This window comes from Toxotes jaculatrix, chromosome 17 (genome assembly GCF_017976425.1).
Source record: "Toxotes jaculatrix isolate fToxJac2 chromosome 17, fToxJac2.pri, whole genome shotgun sequence".
NCBI classification, from domain to species: Eukaryota; Metazoa; Chordata; class Actinopteri; family Toxotidae; genus Toxotes; species Toxotes jaculatrix.
Window position 1 is genome coordinate 22767000 of NC_054410.1, and position 17796 is coordinate 22784795.

Consider the following 17796-nt stretch of genomic DNA (forward strand, 5'->3'; position numbering starts at 1 on the left):
ATCTTTGCAGCAAATTTTAAATAATAAGGCAATTCTTGATAAGATAATTGAAAATCATAGAGGGCAGCAGGACATTGAACTTGACCCATCTCTTGAATTCAGGTCCCCTGAAGATGGTTTGCATTTTAAGGAAAACAGCTTCCTAAATGCAGAGGAGTTACGGATATCACTGCGTCTCTATGTGGATGATTTTGAGACCCGCAATCCCCTCGGCACCTCTCGGAAAAAACACAAACTTTGAGGTGTTTACTGGATACTAGGTAACCTGCCATCAGGCTCCCACTGTATCTTTATCTTGCAGTGCTTTGCAAAAGTGGTGATATAAAAGCATATGGTTATAAAACAGTCTTGGAACCACTTCTTCAAGATCTTAAAATTCTTGAGGACCATGGCGTGTATGTACCTTTATTAGGTAAATCTCTTGAAGGTACAGTACTGAGTATTGTGGCTGACAACCTGGGTGCACATGGTATTGCAGGGTTCAACGTGGATCTGGGAAGAGAATGTGTCATAAAGGCACCCTGTGTTTACCTGAACGAGGACCCGGAGAACCTATTGAGAGAGTATGTGGTAAGCATTACTTAGTATGTTGAGATGTTATCTTTCATATTTTGTATACGTTTTAAAGCATCTACCCATTGTAAGTTGTAAGATAAAATGGTAGTGATCTTAATAACAAAGTGTGTGACTTTGAGCCTCTGTGAGGCACTTTGTGTTACTTTTCTGTATGAAAATAGAATAGAATAGAATAGAGTTTTGCCATTTGCACAGATACACTGCAGTACATGTGCATTGGAATTCTTGTGCATCCCTCCCCAGAGTCAAGCTTAAGGTTTAAATAATACAATAAAATAAGAAATAAAATAAAATAACCAAGAAATAAATAATACAAAAGAAGAGCAAGATAGTGCACTTAAAATACTGGGAAGATTCTTAAGAAAATTAGGTGCCTAATATAGGCACACTGTCACTTCCTGTATGTGATGTTTCACATGATGATCTTAACAGGCATATTGCACATGGTGATATTGCAAATATTTTAGAATATTTTTGAATTGTTTCACATGGTGAATATAAGGACATATTGCACATAGTGATAACAGATTGTTTTTGACGTTTTTTGCACATTGACAGGCTTATGCTATGTAGTAGCTTCTTCCCTCCTTAATGTCCTGTGCCACTGTTCTGACAGTGGCTGGGAAGAAGCTGTTGTGGAGGCGGGCTCTGTGGGCACTGATGCTCACCGGCCTCCGATGCCTCCGGTTGTAGCCTGAGTCCACCCATTGAAACAAAGCACGATGCCCTATAAATAAAGTTTGATTTGATTATCTTAATAAATTACTCAATACATATATGCAGTATGTAGGCATGTAGGGTAATCACACTTTGATTCTTTTTGTGCATTGTACAGGCAGCAGATGATTCCCTTAACTTAATAGTGTCCAATTTACCTGTGGAAGTTAGGTTAGCTTCATGCAAAAAAATATGTTGGTCCAACAGATAATAATTAAATACAGTATACACATTAAAGAATAGCATTCATTTAACATAAAAAAAATCAGTCAGTTTAGCAGAAGATAATCTAATATACTTAACATAAAAGAAATTTTAAATTTATGAAAAAAAGTCATGTTGGTTTAACAAATAATAATTGAATGTACAGAACATAAATATATCAATTTCAGTAAACATAACTTTAATATGTGCAACCGATGTCCATAATATTTTTATGTAAATCCAAAAGACTTTTTTTTTCAGTGTAGTATGTTTTTGTGACTGCAGAGGTCTCATTGGTGCTGCTTGTCCATGAGGGTATTAAAAACATCCATTACAACTGTGGTTGTCACCAAGGCTGCATTCACGCTGACAAAAAAACACAGAGTTTTGACCCAAAGGTTTTGACCAAAACAAGTGAACCTGGCACAGCTTCTGCCACAATGCAACACCAGCATCATCCAGCAAGGTGCTGCTGTAGCCAATCATATGCAAGAGCAAACTCCTGATGAATTACATTACAACTTAAACAAAAAGGAATAAATGTTGGCAACAAAATGTTGTCGATGTGCAACTCTCCAGAGCTGCTAATCATGTACATCGAGTGGTACATGGCACAAACACAAACTGCGTAGTTACAAATCACATCTGATTGTCAGCTAAACTAAATCTAAAATTCTAATCAGTCTCCCTGGGTTGTATTCAGTGTTGCCAGGCAACATTTTCTTTAATGGGCTGGGTAAGAAATGTGTCTGTGCAGGTTGTTATGATTAGGGATAGCTACTTTTGTGTTGATTTCTGATTTCCACCTACAAAATGTTTGGGAGGCACAGATCTGACGAGTCGTGAGGCAAAGACGCTGTGTGAGGTGAAAGGGACAGATCCATGCAGTGGTTCTGAAACAACAGGAAGCTAATTATCATGGTTTAGCTGCTTATCAAAACAATCAGTGGTTAGAGCAGCATCACTCACAGCTCTGGGCAATTAAGGTGGACTACTTTAAAACCCTCAGAGCCCAATTGCCACAGTTTGTGTCAAAATCAGAGTCATAACTCACAGACACAATGCACCTATTTTTAGATCCTGTGTGACAAACACTTATGATTATCCTCAATAGCCATCACACATAAATGACCACGAAGCATAGCATTATTATGCTTCCAATTTATTTTTCAATTTTTTTAATGTGCTCACTTGTTATTCATTAATTAATTCACTGATGGTACTGTGGGGTGAATAAGAGGTTCTGGGTTCTGATTGGGCTGTTTTCTGTCAGTCAAATCTGTCAGAACCGATTGAATTTCATTGTTTCACTAGTACCTGAAACAGCATGGTCTAAAGACACATACAGCGGCAAAAAATAAAAAATAAAAATCTGTATTTATGTGTACATTTGTCTTGATATATAGTCTCAGTTAGAAAAACTATAGATGGTTAGTGGGTATGTTCAATGGGTCTGTTGCCACTCCATGCTACCAGTCTACTGTTCTAATACTTCATGCACTGATATACACTATATTTACTTTAATTTTATGCTCTTCCTGCCCCCATCCTGTCCTGTTTTGCATATGTTGTTTACCTCTGTCATACTGAATATATATCATGTTTGTCACATAGTCTCAGTCTGTTTTCTTCATTTCTATCTCCATATCCTTTACATATTTTCATTTTTTCCCCCACCTTGCATATTTACATATTCTGGATAAAGAAAGACATGAATGGATTACAGTCTTGTTTTTCCACAGCTGCCATGCATTCTACATTTTAAATTCTTGTTTTTATTGTATTTTTCCTGTTGAAACACAAAAAAACCTCACAAAAAAAAAATAAAATAAAAAAAGAGATGAAACTTCAATCAATTGAGACAGACTAATGCAGGAACTGTACAGTGCCCTATAATGGAAGTTTAGCATTGTTAATGATATTGTATTGTACTCTTGTTGTACTTCACTCCAGAGAAAAGGACATGCTTCCCTGTTTGTCACAAAGCTAAAGGCATAAAGCCTGGAGACTGCTATGAATTCAAATGAGCTTTTTATGAGAGTAGTTCAGTCCCAAACACAAAACATACCCTTATCTTCCAGAAATCTGTGTATTGCCTTGTGGTAGTTGCATGGAAACATCAAGTCAAACTGCACTTTCTTTCCATAATTCAGCACATTTTTGCAGCTTTGGGATGATATAAAACACAGCAAGAGACTGTTCATAAGGCTGGACCCAAACAAACACCCACTGCATATTTCTTGTAGCTTGTGAGAGAATCCAAGAGTGTAGGTTTGGTTTCATCTGAATGAAGAATGTGCTGCCAAAATTCAAGTCAAGTCAGTTTAATTATATAGTCCCAAATCATAAATAATAGGGCTAATAAGACTAACTAAAAAAAAAACCACTATAGGGGGTGCTAAAGAGCTTATGTACCCTGCACCTGCCCAATTATGATGTCAAATTTAAATACAGGAGTGTACATTTTTGTGAGTTTTTGAGCATCCTAATCCCTAATCCCCTAATCTCAAAAACATTTTTCCACTGAATAATAATAGTTAGTTCTGACCTTAGCCAGCTTTAAGCTTTAATCCAGATACAACTATTGGAATTCCACTTGCTGTCCATGCCAAAGAAGGCTGTTCAGTGCAGTATTCTACTAAAACAAACCACTGGTGAAGCTGGAGTCAGTGGTTCTCTTGTTGGGTTCAGAAGGACTGTTAAAAGACTTGCCACTATAGCCCATAACAGAGCAGATGAACTATCTGAAGAGTCATCAAATCAACAGCAGTTATGAATGAGACATGCAACATCATCATCTCACATCGTTCCTTTCCCACCCCGTAATTTGACCTTGCAGTAAAATGTTGGCTCTTTGGGATGGGAAGTTGAACACGGAGTTGACCATGCTGCAGCACAACTGAGAGCTTCACACGAAGAAGACGGCCCTGTTTCAAGATGCATCCATCCATGAAAGCAACTTGGATGAGGCTTTTGCTGTCAGGCTGCTAAAAATCATCAGAACAACTCCCATGACAACATGTGAGTCAGAAAGGGTCTTCTCCACTGTGAAGTAAATACAACCTTTCACTCAAAACACCATGGGACAGCAATGACTCAGTGTGCTGGCCATGCTCTCAACCAAGAATGAGGTGATTGAGCAGCTCAAGGAGTTAAAAGGGAGAGGTCTGTCTCTGTCCTTTATTAAACTCAAACCCACTGGCATAGAGTGGGTGGGAAACTAGATAAAGACAGGAAATAGATAAAGAGCAGATACACTTGGGTCAGGGTAAAAAAGTAAAACACAACATAACTTTCAACTCAAACAGGAAACTAGTAAACCAAAACTCAAGAAGCTAAACAAAAGTCCACAAGAGTTACCAAAGAAACCAAAAGAGTTCAGAAAACAGTCTCAGAACAGTCAAAATTAGTTCATATTTTCCACCTAAACACCACTGCGTTCACTACAGCAGAGCTGGTATTGGTAATAATATTACATGCAATAGCTGAAGAAAAATGGTCCAAGGTGCACTGACAAGACAAACATGATGTGGATGACAGAAAGGGGAAGTGGGAGGAGGTGAAATGCAAACCTCATCATCGCTCGCCATGAAGAGCAAGACATTAAGGTATCCTCCTTCCCAGGTCAGCATCACATTCTTTAATGCTTGATAAACTTCAGCTAATCTTGACCTGGCCCTTGTTTGGGCACTGATTAATTTAATGTATCAACACAATTTAATTTAATTTAATTTAATTTAATGTATTTTATTTGGGCACAAATCAAATAAATGTAGTTTTTAATTACAGAGGTTCAGGCAATTTCCACAAATTGTGCTTCTGATATTTTAAATAATGAACATTAAGGGCGCTGTACAACCAATTTCATGCTACATGAGAAAGAAGCCCCTTAGCTTATTAGTGAGGTGAAACAAACCGCAACCTTCCTGTAATACAAATCTAATGATTTATCACACTATTATTAAAGATTAAAGGCACACAAGTCTCCTATTACATACATACAGTGAGCTGTGAGAAATGAAGTGGGATTGAGTAAAAAAATTGGAAAGTATTCACACATTTACGCTTATGTGCTGTGTGCATGTGTTACAACCTTGAGCTGACTGATTCTATCTTTGCTTAGGGCCCTTGGCTCTGGAAAGACTGGTACCAGCAGGTTAACTTTGTTAACCTAACAGCCAATTGCAGACGGCAGGGGATCACCAGACAATGAACCAAGTCCTCCTCTCTTAGTCTTAGGGTCGGTGCACACCTTTTGCAACCTTATACTCATCACATTTAAGCTCACCAGATGATGAACCCTTTCCATTTTCCCTGTATCTCCACCTTCTGGACAAATGGTCAACTTGGCCCGCAAGATGTCTCATCATCATTACGGTAGATTGCAATGAAATCAGCTTAGTACATTCATGCTGGCAAGGTGGTCCTTTTCCTCTTTGTCCTTCCTCTGAACCAGGTTGTGACAACTGAATGCTGAGTGTCTTATTTTAAGTATGATCTTCTCTAATCTAAACATACTACAGGTGCCCTTCACAGATATTGTAGAAAGTAAAAGTTGTTCAAATTAAATCAGGAGTTTTCCAGAAACTTCCAATATCGACATTCCTGTCTGGTGCATGATGTAAATCTTGTGCCTTCATATATGTTAATCTTTGTTCCCAGCACTACCACTGTGTATCTGCAAAGGAAAACAATTCCATGATGACAGCTTTCAAGTGTTCAACTCATCTTATGAATGTAATCTGCACTCTGCACTGAGCTCCAGCTGTGATGCAGGAAGACTAAAAAATGAATACGGTAAAATAGTGTGATAATCAAAACAGCATTAAAATAAAGTTCAGTTACTTTCAGTGATCTGTGTTTAATTTGAAGAATCTGTGTTTAAGTGCTTTTTAAACTCCTCTGTATTACTCGTACGTTTGATACATTAAAGTTTCCAGAAACATCTGTAATCCCAGTTTACATTTACCACTTGGATATGGATGTGAACTACATCTGCATCCTACTATACATCCATCCGTGTGTCACACCATGAGGCCTGATAGTTTCTTTTTACCTGAGGCATTCAGCGCCTCATCAGAATCCACACCTTAGACGCTACTTTCTCAGACTTTATACAAGCAGTAAGGAGGCTCTAAGAGTATCTCATCTTGTGCAGATCACATTACTGTACAGTTGGAAAAAAAGCACTCCACAGGGGCTAGTCACTTCCCTCACGTCCTCCCAGGGGGAACAATAGATCACTGTCCAGCAGACCTGCTCCTTCCCACAGAGCCGCAGCCCTCCCCAGCCCTCCCCAGAGCAGCACAGCAGCTAATCTGTCATTCCTCTCTGCAGGACTTCTCTCTTATTATGGGTTAGACTATTTCAAGAGTATAGTCATCACATATGGGACTCACCTTGCAGTTGTAGTGACACATTCCCACACAGCACTGTCAGTCACAAACTGCGCCCCCCCTCCCCCATTTATCACTGACATTAGGGCTGTTCTGTCGGACACATTTCTATTACTCAGTAATAATGTGCGGCAGAATCATCTGGAACTCAACAGCACAACAGGACTGATGATATCACTAAATGGGAAATATCTCAGCGGTTCACTCTGGTTTAAATTAGGGGTTACGTACTAGTTTGATGCAGTGGATTGCTTTAATAGAACATAATAGGTTCACATTTTTATATTATTAGCTTAAGCAAAGAAGTGTTTATAATATTAAGTCTGTACAACATTGGAAAAATGCATCTAACAGAGTAAGATCTATTTATGAAAACAATAGCCTCCAAAATGGCTGTAAAATCAACATCTCTCCAAAAGGCTAGTTTTATGTTAAACTAGCAATAACTGACTTTTTATTTATCTATTTATTTATGTTTTGTCTTGCAGGAAGGCAGAACAAGTAGTCAACACAACATGGGCATCACCTTTTTACTTGATATGGTGAACATGTCAGCAAACAGCTGCTCACTGACACGCCCATCAGTTAGAGAGCAACATGATCATTCATTTGGAGTGGTGTATGAGTCCATGTGATGAATCTAAGTCCACTATTCCGGCTCTTTTAGCTCTGTTTTTGGTCTCCACCAACTCCTGAGAAAAAATATCTGGCTCCTTAGCTGCTAAATGTTCACCAACTGTTCTCTGATTGTATCTGTCTGCTGTTTGCTGCTGAGCAGGTAGTGTACAGTGCATTTATACGGCTTTTTCTCTGAAAACAGCTGCTGTTGGAGCCAAAAACAACACTGTGATAGAGGAGCGAGTGAACCAGAACAGTAAAGTGGTGGTCTGGACAGATTAGCAGTGCTTTGAGGGTCACTATAAAGGTTTGTAAAGTCAAGCGGAAGTTCAGATTCAGGTGAAAATTCCCTTTACAAAAAAAAAACAAACAAACAAAAAAAAAAAAACAACCCGGTTGCTGCTTGTTACAGTAGAAAAAACATCTATGCTTAACCTGTCAGTTTCTATTAAATCCTAAAATCAAATGTTGTAATGATCACAAATGTGCCAGTGGTTTAAAATTTGTTTGCATTTTTCAAATATAAATGAACTTGTCACAGAACACAGAGATACGATTTCCTCAGTTCCTCTGAGCAGCTCTTCCTCACTTCCAGTAGCTGATACTTGTTTCTGAGAAACTATTTAACACAGGAAATGCACTGGGTAAAGCGGAGGGATCTCACACTATTAGTAGACTTAAAATGTCTTAACAACCTCATCAGATATATAGATTGAATCTTTTTATAGTACAGTGTTGCATCAGTATTTCCAACACCTTTTGGACTATGTCATTCAAAAGTAAGACAAAAGTGAAAGGAGAAGCAAAAGAAATCCAAAGCTGCTCAGCTATGTTTGACTCTGTGAATAAAACTTCAGTCACTTATCTCATTAAACCTTTGACAAGACACACTCTGAAACAGAATTTAAATATGCGGATGTAACTCCATCATAACCTGCTGAAAGATTCAGTCTTTAATGTGAAAAGTTAAGATGGAGTCAAAGACACTTCATCTTGTGAATGTCTAAAAATACAACCAGTGTTAAACCAAATCACAGTGATGGGGTGACTTTAGTTGTAAATACAGGGAGCAAGGCTACAGACTTTAGTCCCCCCCCACACACACACACAGACTGTACCACTTCTGAAATCTCAGATTTATGTAAAGGTATTAGGCTCAAGTGCTGCCTGCATTAAATTTGTTTCAAGACTCAAGACACACAGCCGCAAAGTAAATGATTCAGCAATCAGTGAGTCTGAAAATTAATTTGGGATCCAGTGGGTGACACTTGTTGAAACAGAGACTGGCTGGAGAGCCAATCAGTCTCACAAAGACAATTACTAAATGTAAATAGTGGACACTTAACTCATGAATGGACACTGTGTACGTGTGTGTGTATATAGAGATGAAAAAGTGAGTTCAGGGACTGGTGCCTCTTTTTGAAATCCTCAGACAGTACTGACATCAAATGGCTGCTTGTAGGAATCTCACCATGTAGGAGCTGAGTTGCCTCATATAGTCAGCAAATGGCTCATTAGGAGTTGTTGTGTAGTTTATTTTGCACCCCTTATCTTCAGCATGTACAGTTCCCATGCCAAATCTGAGAGAGTTGTCTGATGGTTTGCCAGAACTTCTTCAAGGCCAACCAAATGTCCTTCTCCGTGGCCTCTCTGAACTCCTTCCACACCCTGGTTTTTTGTGTCCACAACCACCATAGCCACAGCCCTTCTTGCCCTCCAGTACCCATTTGCTGCTTCAGGAGACACCTGGGGCCACCATGCCCAAAAGGCCTCCTCCTTCAGCTTGATGACCTCCATTACACCCTATGCTCAAAATGATGTTTGCTATGGTCAATCCATGATGAGCACATGAGTTCAATAACCAAACACCACATGGGTTCAGATCAGGCATCCTATTCCTCTCAGTCATCCCCCCCTCCAGGTTTCTCCAGCTTGGGAACTAAGGTGGTGCCCTTTCCAAGGCCCTACCTTGAGACTCCAAGAAGGCTAGATTCTCTGAGCTGTTGTTCATGTGCAAAAGCACAAACGACAGTCAGAGCCTTCCTCCTAGCAACTTGTAACTGAGTGAAGATGAAGTCTTTTGTTCTCTGTGAGTATCCCCACACCTGCCTGAAAGCTCACACCATGGGCAACTCCAAAAAAAGAAGGGCTGAAAGGAAAAATCTCAGGCTTTATCACCTGTACAGTCTGGTTAACTTAGCCCACTCTCTAAACAAAAGTAGGTTACAGGAAATAGGAGAGTAAAAAAGACAGAGAGTTTTGGAGATGTCACAAAGATAAGCTAATGTTCTTCTCTTTAGTATAACAGTAGCTGCCTGCAGTCACTAAACATCCTGTATGCTAAAGTGTGGCATACAAACCTGCCCGAACTGGAATTTCGTGCTTACATGTGTTGGCTGCTCTTTCAAACGTTAGGAATGTTTGTCTCTCAACTATGCAGACTTGAAGGGTGATGAGTGTGATGAGCTCCAGATCTCTCATAATATAGGACAGGCCAGTCTGCTCTTTAAACATTAGTTATTATAAGGCACTGAACTAGGTGTTACAAAACAGGGGAAGAAAAGATACTTTATTCAACTTTTCTGTTAAAAGTGGATGCATAGTTGGGTTCATTATAAAACAAGAAATGGCCTCTGTGTGATGGAATGCTTCATATTTTTGAAGTGGTGTGAGCTGATTTCCATACATGAAACTTCAACCTTAAATTCCAGCATTTAAATGGGACATTCCACATGCCGTGTGACTTCAGAGTGTAGATTTAAAAACAAAAAACATCCTGCACTTCCTGGTGCAATGAAATTCCAGTTGAGCAGAGAGAGGAGGAACGCCCACGTGAAGTTGATAAAGGTAAAGAAATGTCAGGTGTCAGGAAGAAAAAAATCACAACGACAGGATCCTTTCAGCTTTTCAACATGAGTGGGTTAAACTACCAAGGTAAGAGTCAGGTGTCTTTCTGTACTTTTCAGTTTCGATTCCAACCACATATTTTACTTTATTAACACATCCTTCTGGATCATTATAATATAGATTGATTAATTTTTTTCAGTGTTGACTTGAAACAGCTTCTGAGGATGAATTTGTGTTTGAGTGAGATGTGAAATTTTTAGAGGGGTTAAAATATGAGGTGAACTTTTTTTCTTATCTCTTATGATTTTTCTTCTCTTCCTCCTCTATTAGTGTGTAATCTATGAGTGTTGAGAACTTGTTAACATGTAACCACTTGGTGCAGGGACTGCAGTGGGGAGCCTCAACTGGTGACTCCACTGGTCATAATATACTCCATATTATGACCAGTGAACTGGTTTGCTAATTTTAGCCACTGGGAAACCAGCCCTTTAGGAATAGCCTCACTCTGCTGAGTCATTACACTTTGGTCAGTTCAGTTCAAAACTTCTGTCACTGACTGTAGTTCATTCACTTTCTTGTCTGGTTGCATGACCATTCAAATGCACTTAGTATGTACAGCAGTTTTGAAGGTTTTTGATTTTGTTGAAGTTTCTGTAGCTTTCACTGTCTTTTGCTGAGGTTTAAAAAGGAAGTAACGTGCTGTGAACCACAGCCAAGCTGACAACAGAGCTGTCAGTCAGCAGTGAGAAGTTCCACTGCTAAAACCCTTTAGTTCAGTCAGTAACAGTGGTGACTCAGCAAGTTCTCTTTGAAAATACGCTGGTGGTAACAACACCTGATTACACCACTCAGAGGTCACAGAAATTAATGTGGAGAACACATGCAAATACAAGATTCAGATTCTGTAATTTTCTCTGGGCCCCTGTCTAATCTGAGCAGTGATCACCTCTAGAGCCACATCACTCAGCCGTTGAGATGGTGTCCAGCAAACGACGTGGGCTTTGTAGACTGGTGGACTTTCTGGGGAGGACCTGGTCTGATTAGGAGAGACAGCATACATCCCTCTTTGGATGGAGCAGCTCCCAGATCTAGAAATTCTGGCTGAGCTTATGAGTAGACCAAAACCATGAGAACCCAGAGTTAAGACCAGAAGGCAGAGTCCCAGTCCTACACACTTCTCTGTGCTTCCATTAGAGCCCATAGAAGCATGTAGGAGACTGAGACCTGATAAAAATAAAGACCACAACTGCAAAGTACAACAAAACAGGAGAATTAAATTAGATCTCTGTCATCCAAACATGTACTATTGGTAAACCATTTAATTTCAATTATCATATTGATTTATTTTGACTTACTGAAATCTGCCTGAGTCATGATGACTATGTTAGTCTAAATGAATCCACCCTGAGTCATATTAATGCTCACACCTGCTGAGGAGGTGTGTCTCATAGTGTAAACTATTTTTTTAACCACACCTTCAACCTTGTTCTGTCATATGGCATCAAAACTGAACATTCTTTCCACAGAATCCTCTTCTATTAGACCACTAATAACTTTTTTAACTTATAATAACTAAATTTAAGAAACTGATTCCATCAGTGGGTGGCACGGTGGTGAAGTGGTAAGCACAGTCGCCTCACAGCAAGAGGTTCAGAACCCAGCTCTTCCGTGTGGAGTTTGTATGTTCTCCCTGTGCTTGCGTGGGTTTTCTCCGGATACTCCGGCTTCCTCCCACAATCCCAAAAACATTCACATTAGGTTAATTGGCTACTCTACATTTCCCCTAGGTGTGTGTGTGTGGTTGTCTGTCTTTGTGTGTCAGCCCTGCGATTGACTGGAGACCAGTCCAAGGTGTTCCCCGCCTCTCACCCGTAGTCAGCTGGGATAGGCTCCAGCTCCCCTGTGACCCTGACGGATCAAGCAATATATAGAAAATGGATGGATGGATGATTCCATCAGTGCTTAACTCAGTGTCATGACTCATATCACAGGACTCTTGTGCTAACTTTAGTCCCTCACAAACTGACCACCTTCTTGATGGTGCTGCAGGCTTAATGGGAATGGCACTCAAATCTATCGCTTCTCTAAAAAAGAAGACAACAAAACAAAAGAGGTTTTCTCCGTGGTTTAGCTCCCAATCTCACATATTAAAGCAAATGACGTGAAAGCGTGAAAGCATGGTGTTCCACCAAACAAACCGCTTAACCTGGCAAGATACACATAGTTCAGCCCTGTGTAATGCCAGAGCAGCCTGTTACTCTTCATTAATAGAAGAAAATAAAAACAACCCCATGTTTCTTTACAGCTTATAATATATCATTTATATTGGACTAACTTGGAGTGGAAACAGCTGTTTGACTTGTTGGAAATCAAAGACTTTACAAACTGTTGGATAACAATATAAAATGCACTGTCATCACACTAAACAAAGGCTGCTTGCTTTTTTCACAGCCTTACTTTTAGATCGAAGGATAAGTGCACTCTGATATTGTCTCGTGAGAGGCTTTTTTCCACCTGTAGTACGCACACAGCCTCTAACAGCGCAGTACTGTATGATGTTGTGTACTTCTGTTCGACAGGGTTCACAGGAGCCACAGTTTCAAACGAAAGGAGGATCGTTCTAGTTGGGAAGACTGGCGTGGGGAAGAGTGCAGCGGGAAACACCATCCTGGGGAGAGAAGCATTTGAGTCTGAACTATCTCCATCTTCCCTGACGTCTGAATGTCAGAAAGCGAAGGGGGGCGTTGGAGGTCGAAAGGTCGCTGTCATCGATACTCCGGGTCTGTTTGACACTAACCTGACCCAAGAAGAAGTGTTGAAGAGGATTAAGATGTGCATCTCTTTCTCTGCTCCCGGCCCTCATGCCTTCCTGGTGGTCCTTCAGCTGGGCAGGTTCACCCAGGAGGAGAAGGAAACCGTCTCGATGATTCAGACCACTTTTGGTGAAGATGTCGCTAAATACACAATGGTGTTGTTCACGCATGGAGACCAGCTAAGGAAGCAAACCATTGAGGGCTATATTTCAGAGAGTGCTGACCTGAAAGCCATCATTCGGCAGTGCTATGGTCGATACCATGTCTTTAACAACGAAATCAAAGATCCAGATCAAACCAGTCAACTCCTGGACAAAATTGACAAGATGACTATGGCTAACAATGGAACCTGCTACACCAATGAAATGTTCATGAAAGCAGAGGTAGCCATAGAGAAGGAGAAACAGCGACTCCTGACGGAGATGGAAGCACAGAAGAAGAGAGAGCTGGATCAACTGAGAGTCAAATATGCAGGGAGGGTCTACCGCAGGGAGGAGCACCGGGTACATATGAGATATGAGTGTGAAGCCAGAGCTCGAGCTGAAAGATCAAATGACTTCATAGCTGCTCCAGCCATAGCTGTAGGAGCAGCCTGTGGTGCTGCTGTTGGAGGTCTGCTTGGATTGGCAGCAGGTCCAATTGGTGTAGCAATTGGAGTTGCAGCTGGAGCAGCTGTTGGATCTGCTGTTGGTGCTTTATCAGTGACAGTCTCACAGCAGTGCCGTATGCAGTAAAGGCAGTGTAACATACAGTTATATAATGATGTGTATATGCTTCTAGTTGCAGATTACGAAGTAAACTCTGTGTAAATAATTTATTCTCATAATCATTTGTTAATAACTGAAATACTTCTATCTGAAATAGACCGAGCTAATCAGCTTGTCTTATGCTGCATCTATAGCAGTGACACGTCTGTATAATACTTGTGTAATTTAATTTAAGTCATTAATGTACTTTATGATGGATTGTAATGGAATGACTATACATTTGTAGCATCTAAATAAAATTATGTTAAGCAGCATGTGAGGTACAATGGTATCTTAAACTGATGCACAGATACATGCAAGTTAGGAGAAACTCTCATGACTCAGGAAAACAGGTTTGGAGGATTCAGCAGGTCACTTTTACTGGAAGTTTTGCAGGCAAAACCAAACAAAGCGGGAGGCAGGCCAGGGGGGAAGTCTATGGACAGACTGGAGCTGGCAGCAGTTAAAGCAGGACTTAAGGTGAACAGACCAAAGGGGGCCAGGCAAAGGCAAAACCCAAATTTGGCAGGGACTTTAAACAAGCTGGTTATCAGGCAGAAAAAAAAGGCTGGAAAACTACAGCAGGTAAGAAATGGCAGAGGATCTAACAGGAAATACATGAAGGAGTGTGAGACTAATAAAGGAAACGGGACCAGGTGAGCAGGTGGGTGTGGGAATCAGGTGACTGGAAATGGTGAAAAAGGCTGGGGTTACTGCAGGGGCAGACGAGAGTGGCAGGATCTGGACTGACAGGAGAAAACCGGCAGACATGGATGAAATAAACTGAAGACTGAACAGGAACTGTGACAAGAAACTCTTTTTATTTTCGGGTTTTAGTTCCACCACACCTCCCTGTATCAAAGGCTACTTTAGACTCTTCTTACTGTCCAAAAGCAAAATCCAAAAAGACAAACCGACAATATCTTTCAATACTTTCTGACCTTGCTACTCACTCTGTGGCCCTCAGCTCCAAACCTATTGGTTCTCACTGATGACACACCTCAAGTGCATGGTTTCATTTTTAAAATGGTTCAGTAATTTCCTAAATCAGCTGCTCACTGTTTTTTTTTTAATCAAAAATCATTGAAACAAAGGGAAATAGTGCATTTGTTGGTGAGTATCTGGGGCAGCAGGACAGTGTGTGTGGGACTGAGTCACAATAAACTACAGTGAGTGTTTATGGTAATGAAGGAACCTGACACCCAGTGCAACATGTGTTTTAATAGGTTTTGGAAACAATGCAGCTCTATGGCTCAGAGGAATAAGAATGACTGGATACACACACAAGACTTGTTAGCGGGATGCATTCATTCATTCATTCACATTCAGCAGCAAAAGAACAAAGACGTTGCTGTGTTTTATCTCAACAGGAACTCAGAAGCAGAAGAAGAGCGATGAACTCCGGATCGTTTTGGTGGGGAAGACAGGAGCGGGTAAGAGCGCCGCAGGAAACACTATCTTAGGAAGAGAAGCGTTTCAGTCTGAACTGTCCTCTTCTTCTTGGACATTTCAATGCAAGAGAGCTGAGGGAGAGGTCAGAGGTCAAAAGGTTGCTGTCATTGACACCCCGGGGCTGTTTGACACTAATTTACCCCACGAAGAAGTGTTGAAGAAGATCAAGACGGGTATCTCTCTGTCTGCTCCCGGCCCTCATGCCTTCCTAGTGGTTCTTCAGCTGGGCAGGTTCACCCAGGAGGAGAAGGAAACCATCAAGATGATTCACAGCACTTTTGGTGAGGAAGCAGTTAAATACTCACTAGTATTGTTTACGCACGGAGACAAACTGAAGAAACAAACTATTGAGCGCTTCATTTCAAAGAGCGAAGAACTCCAAGAGCTCGTTGAGGTTTGCTACGGGCGATATCATGTCTTCAACAACCAGGTGACAGACCAGGAACAGACTGATCAGCTCCTGGAGAAAATTAACAGAATGATTCTTGAGAATGATGGAGGGCACTACACCACAAAGATGTTCAGGAAAGCACAAAAGGTCTTAAAGAAAGAGAAACAAAGGAATTTAAAGCAGCTGAAGGCAGCAGAGAAGCAGAGGAGGAACGCCCTGAAGGCTGAAGTGGAGAGAGAACTGAATGAAAGAGGAGAGTCAGTCAAACACAGCAAATGTCTTGTGCAGTAGGGAGATGGAGACGCTCTGGAACAGTGAATAGATGCTGAATAGATGTGGCTGCACCTCAAGGCTCAAGGTTCTTTTAATCACTGGATACAGCATTTTACAATTACTTCAGCTCTGGTTTTACAAATTCTTATCATCATGTACAAAGAGCAAAACCCTAAATCACATGCTCATTCTACCTAACATACCGATGCCAGAATTAATGCAACATGTGTTTCCTGTGCATTCTCTTTCAATACCATGTCCTTGGTGAGCAACACAGAAACAGAAATGCTAATGAACCCACGGACAGAAAATGTCCTTCCTTTTATTTATTTTCAAAATGATGTATACGTTTCTGTTACAGTAGTGTAAATTGAGGTTTAGTATAGTACAATGTATATTAACATACATGATATATAAATGATAATATTACTGTTACTTAATGTATTATGGATTACTGCCTTAAACTTAGAAGAGAAAGGGATGTTCCCTGTGTGTGTGTGTGTTGGTGCATCTCTCCATTTCACAAAAGGCACGTGGTGTAAAATGTCAAATCAAACATGTGGATAGTGCTCTGCTGTGGCCTGTATTATGTGCTATTGCCTAATATGAGAGATAGACGTGATTTTGTTTTCCCTTCATTTGAGGTGTGGTCTGCTGTATATTCTATATGTTTTACTCAGTGTTATATGCTGGGTTTTCATGTAGATCTGTATTGTATAGATTTTCAGGAATAAAACTTTTATCATGTTAAATTGGAAAGTGATGCATTGTTCATATGAAATAAGTGTGTGTGAGCTGATGTGAGTGTAGGTCGCTTTTCAATTTATAAATTCATGACATGTATTTTATAACGTGTTGGGCAATTTGTTCATTCTCAGATGTTGTTTAGAAATGTTGGGATACATTTCATCCCTTTGTGGCCCTGAACAGGAGCTCCAGGTATAGAGAATGAACCGATATGATGACTGGAGAAAGTCTGTTAAATCGGACAAATGTAAATGTATGTAAATGTATTTTATGTTTGACATGGTATTGTTGGAATGACTTGGACGTGCTCTGTAGGTTTGTATAGACAAGGAAAACTGACAGTATTAGAGCATGTTCAAAGAATAATATTTGATGTGGATATTTCATATTTCTCGCTTTATTGACTTATATAGAGAGACCATAACAAATACAGAAAAATCAAGCATATGAACATGAACACATTCTAAACATGAGGTGAAACTAAATCCATGGGGAATTATATGGAGAGAAAATAAAACACACAGAAATCAAAAGCGGGAGACTAAGAATGACACTGGAAGACAAAGGCTGATCCGAAGGATGAGCAACTAATGTAAACAAATGTTTCCTCTTGGCTCTTAAGATAAAAGCAATTCTTTCCATTTCTTGAGCAATCAGCAGGATTCTCAACAAATATGTATCTTTCTCCCTCCATTCACGTTGCCCTAACTTCATCAGGTAGATCAGCTCAAAACTAACTGTTTCCAGGATGTTGTGATGATACTTTACATCCTAAGATTATAGATTTAACCAGTTCAACTTTATAATCATTCTGCTTGTATTTCCTGTCAGGGATGTAATGAACAAGATGATGGTTTAGTCTGAAAGCAAACAGAAGCAGAGTAAAGTCAGTCTGCTGCTCAAACTGCAGCCACACGTTGTTTAGGTGGACAACAGTGACTCCTGGTGGTTATGTCCTTTATTGCACGTCGTGGAAATTTGGTCACAGGTTGGGGTCACAGCAACCAGAATCAGAA

The 17796-nt window shown here is 40.2% G+C and overlaps 1 protein-coding gene across 1 annotated transcript; it reads left to right on the forward strand.

Moving 5' to 3' along the window:
• Positions 1 to 10369: 10369 nt before the first annotated feature.
• Positions 10370 to 16876, forward strand: LOC121197403 (GTPase IMAP family member 9-like). Its single transcript, XM_041061000.1, has 3 exons — positions 10370 to 10445; positions 12938 to 13554; positions 15299 to 16876. The coding sequence occupies exons 1-3, from the start codon at positions 10424 to 10426 to the stop codon at positions 16049 to 16051; spliced, it is 1392 nt and encodes a 463-aa protein (XP_040916934.1). The 5' UTR covers positions 10370 to 10423; the 3' UTR covers positions 16052 to 16876.
• The last annotated feature ends 920 nt before the right edge of the window (positions 16877 to 17796 follow it).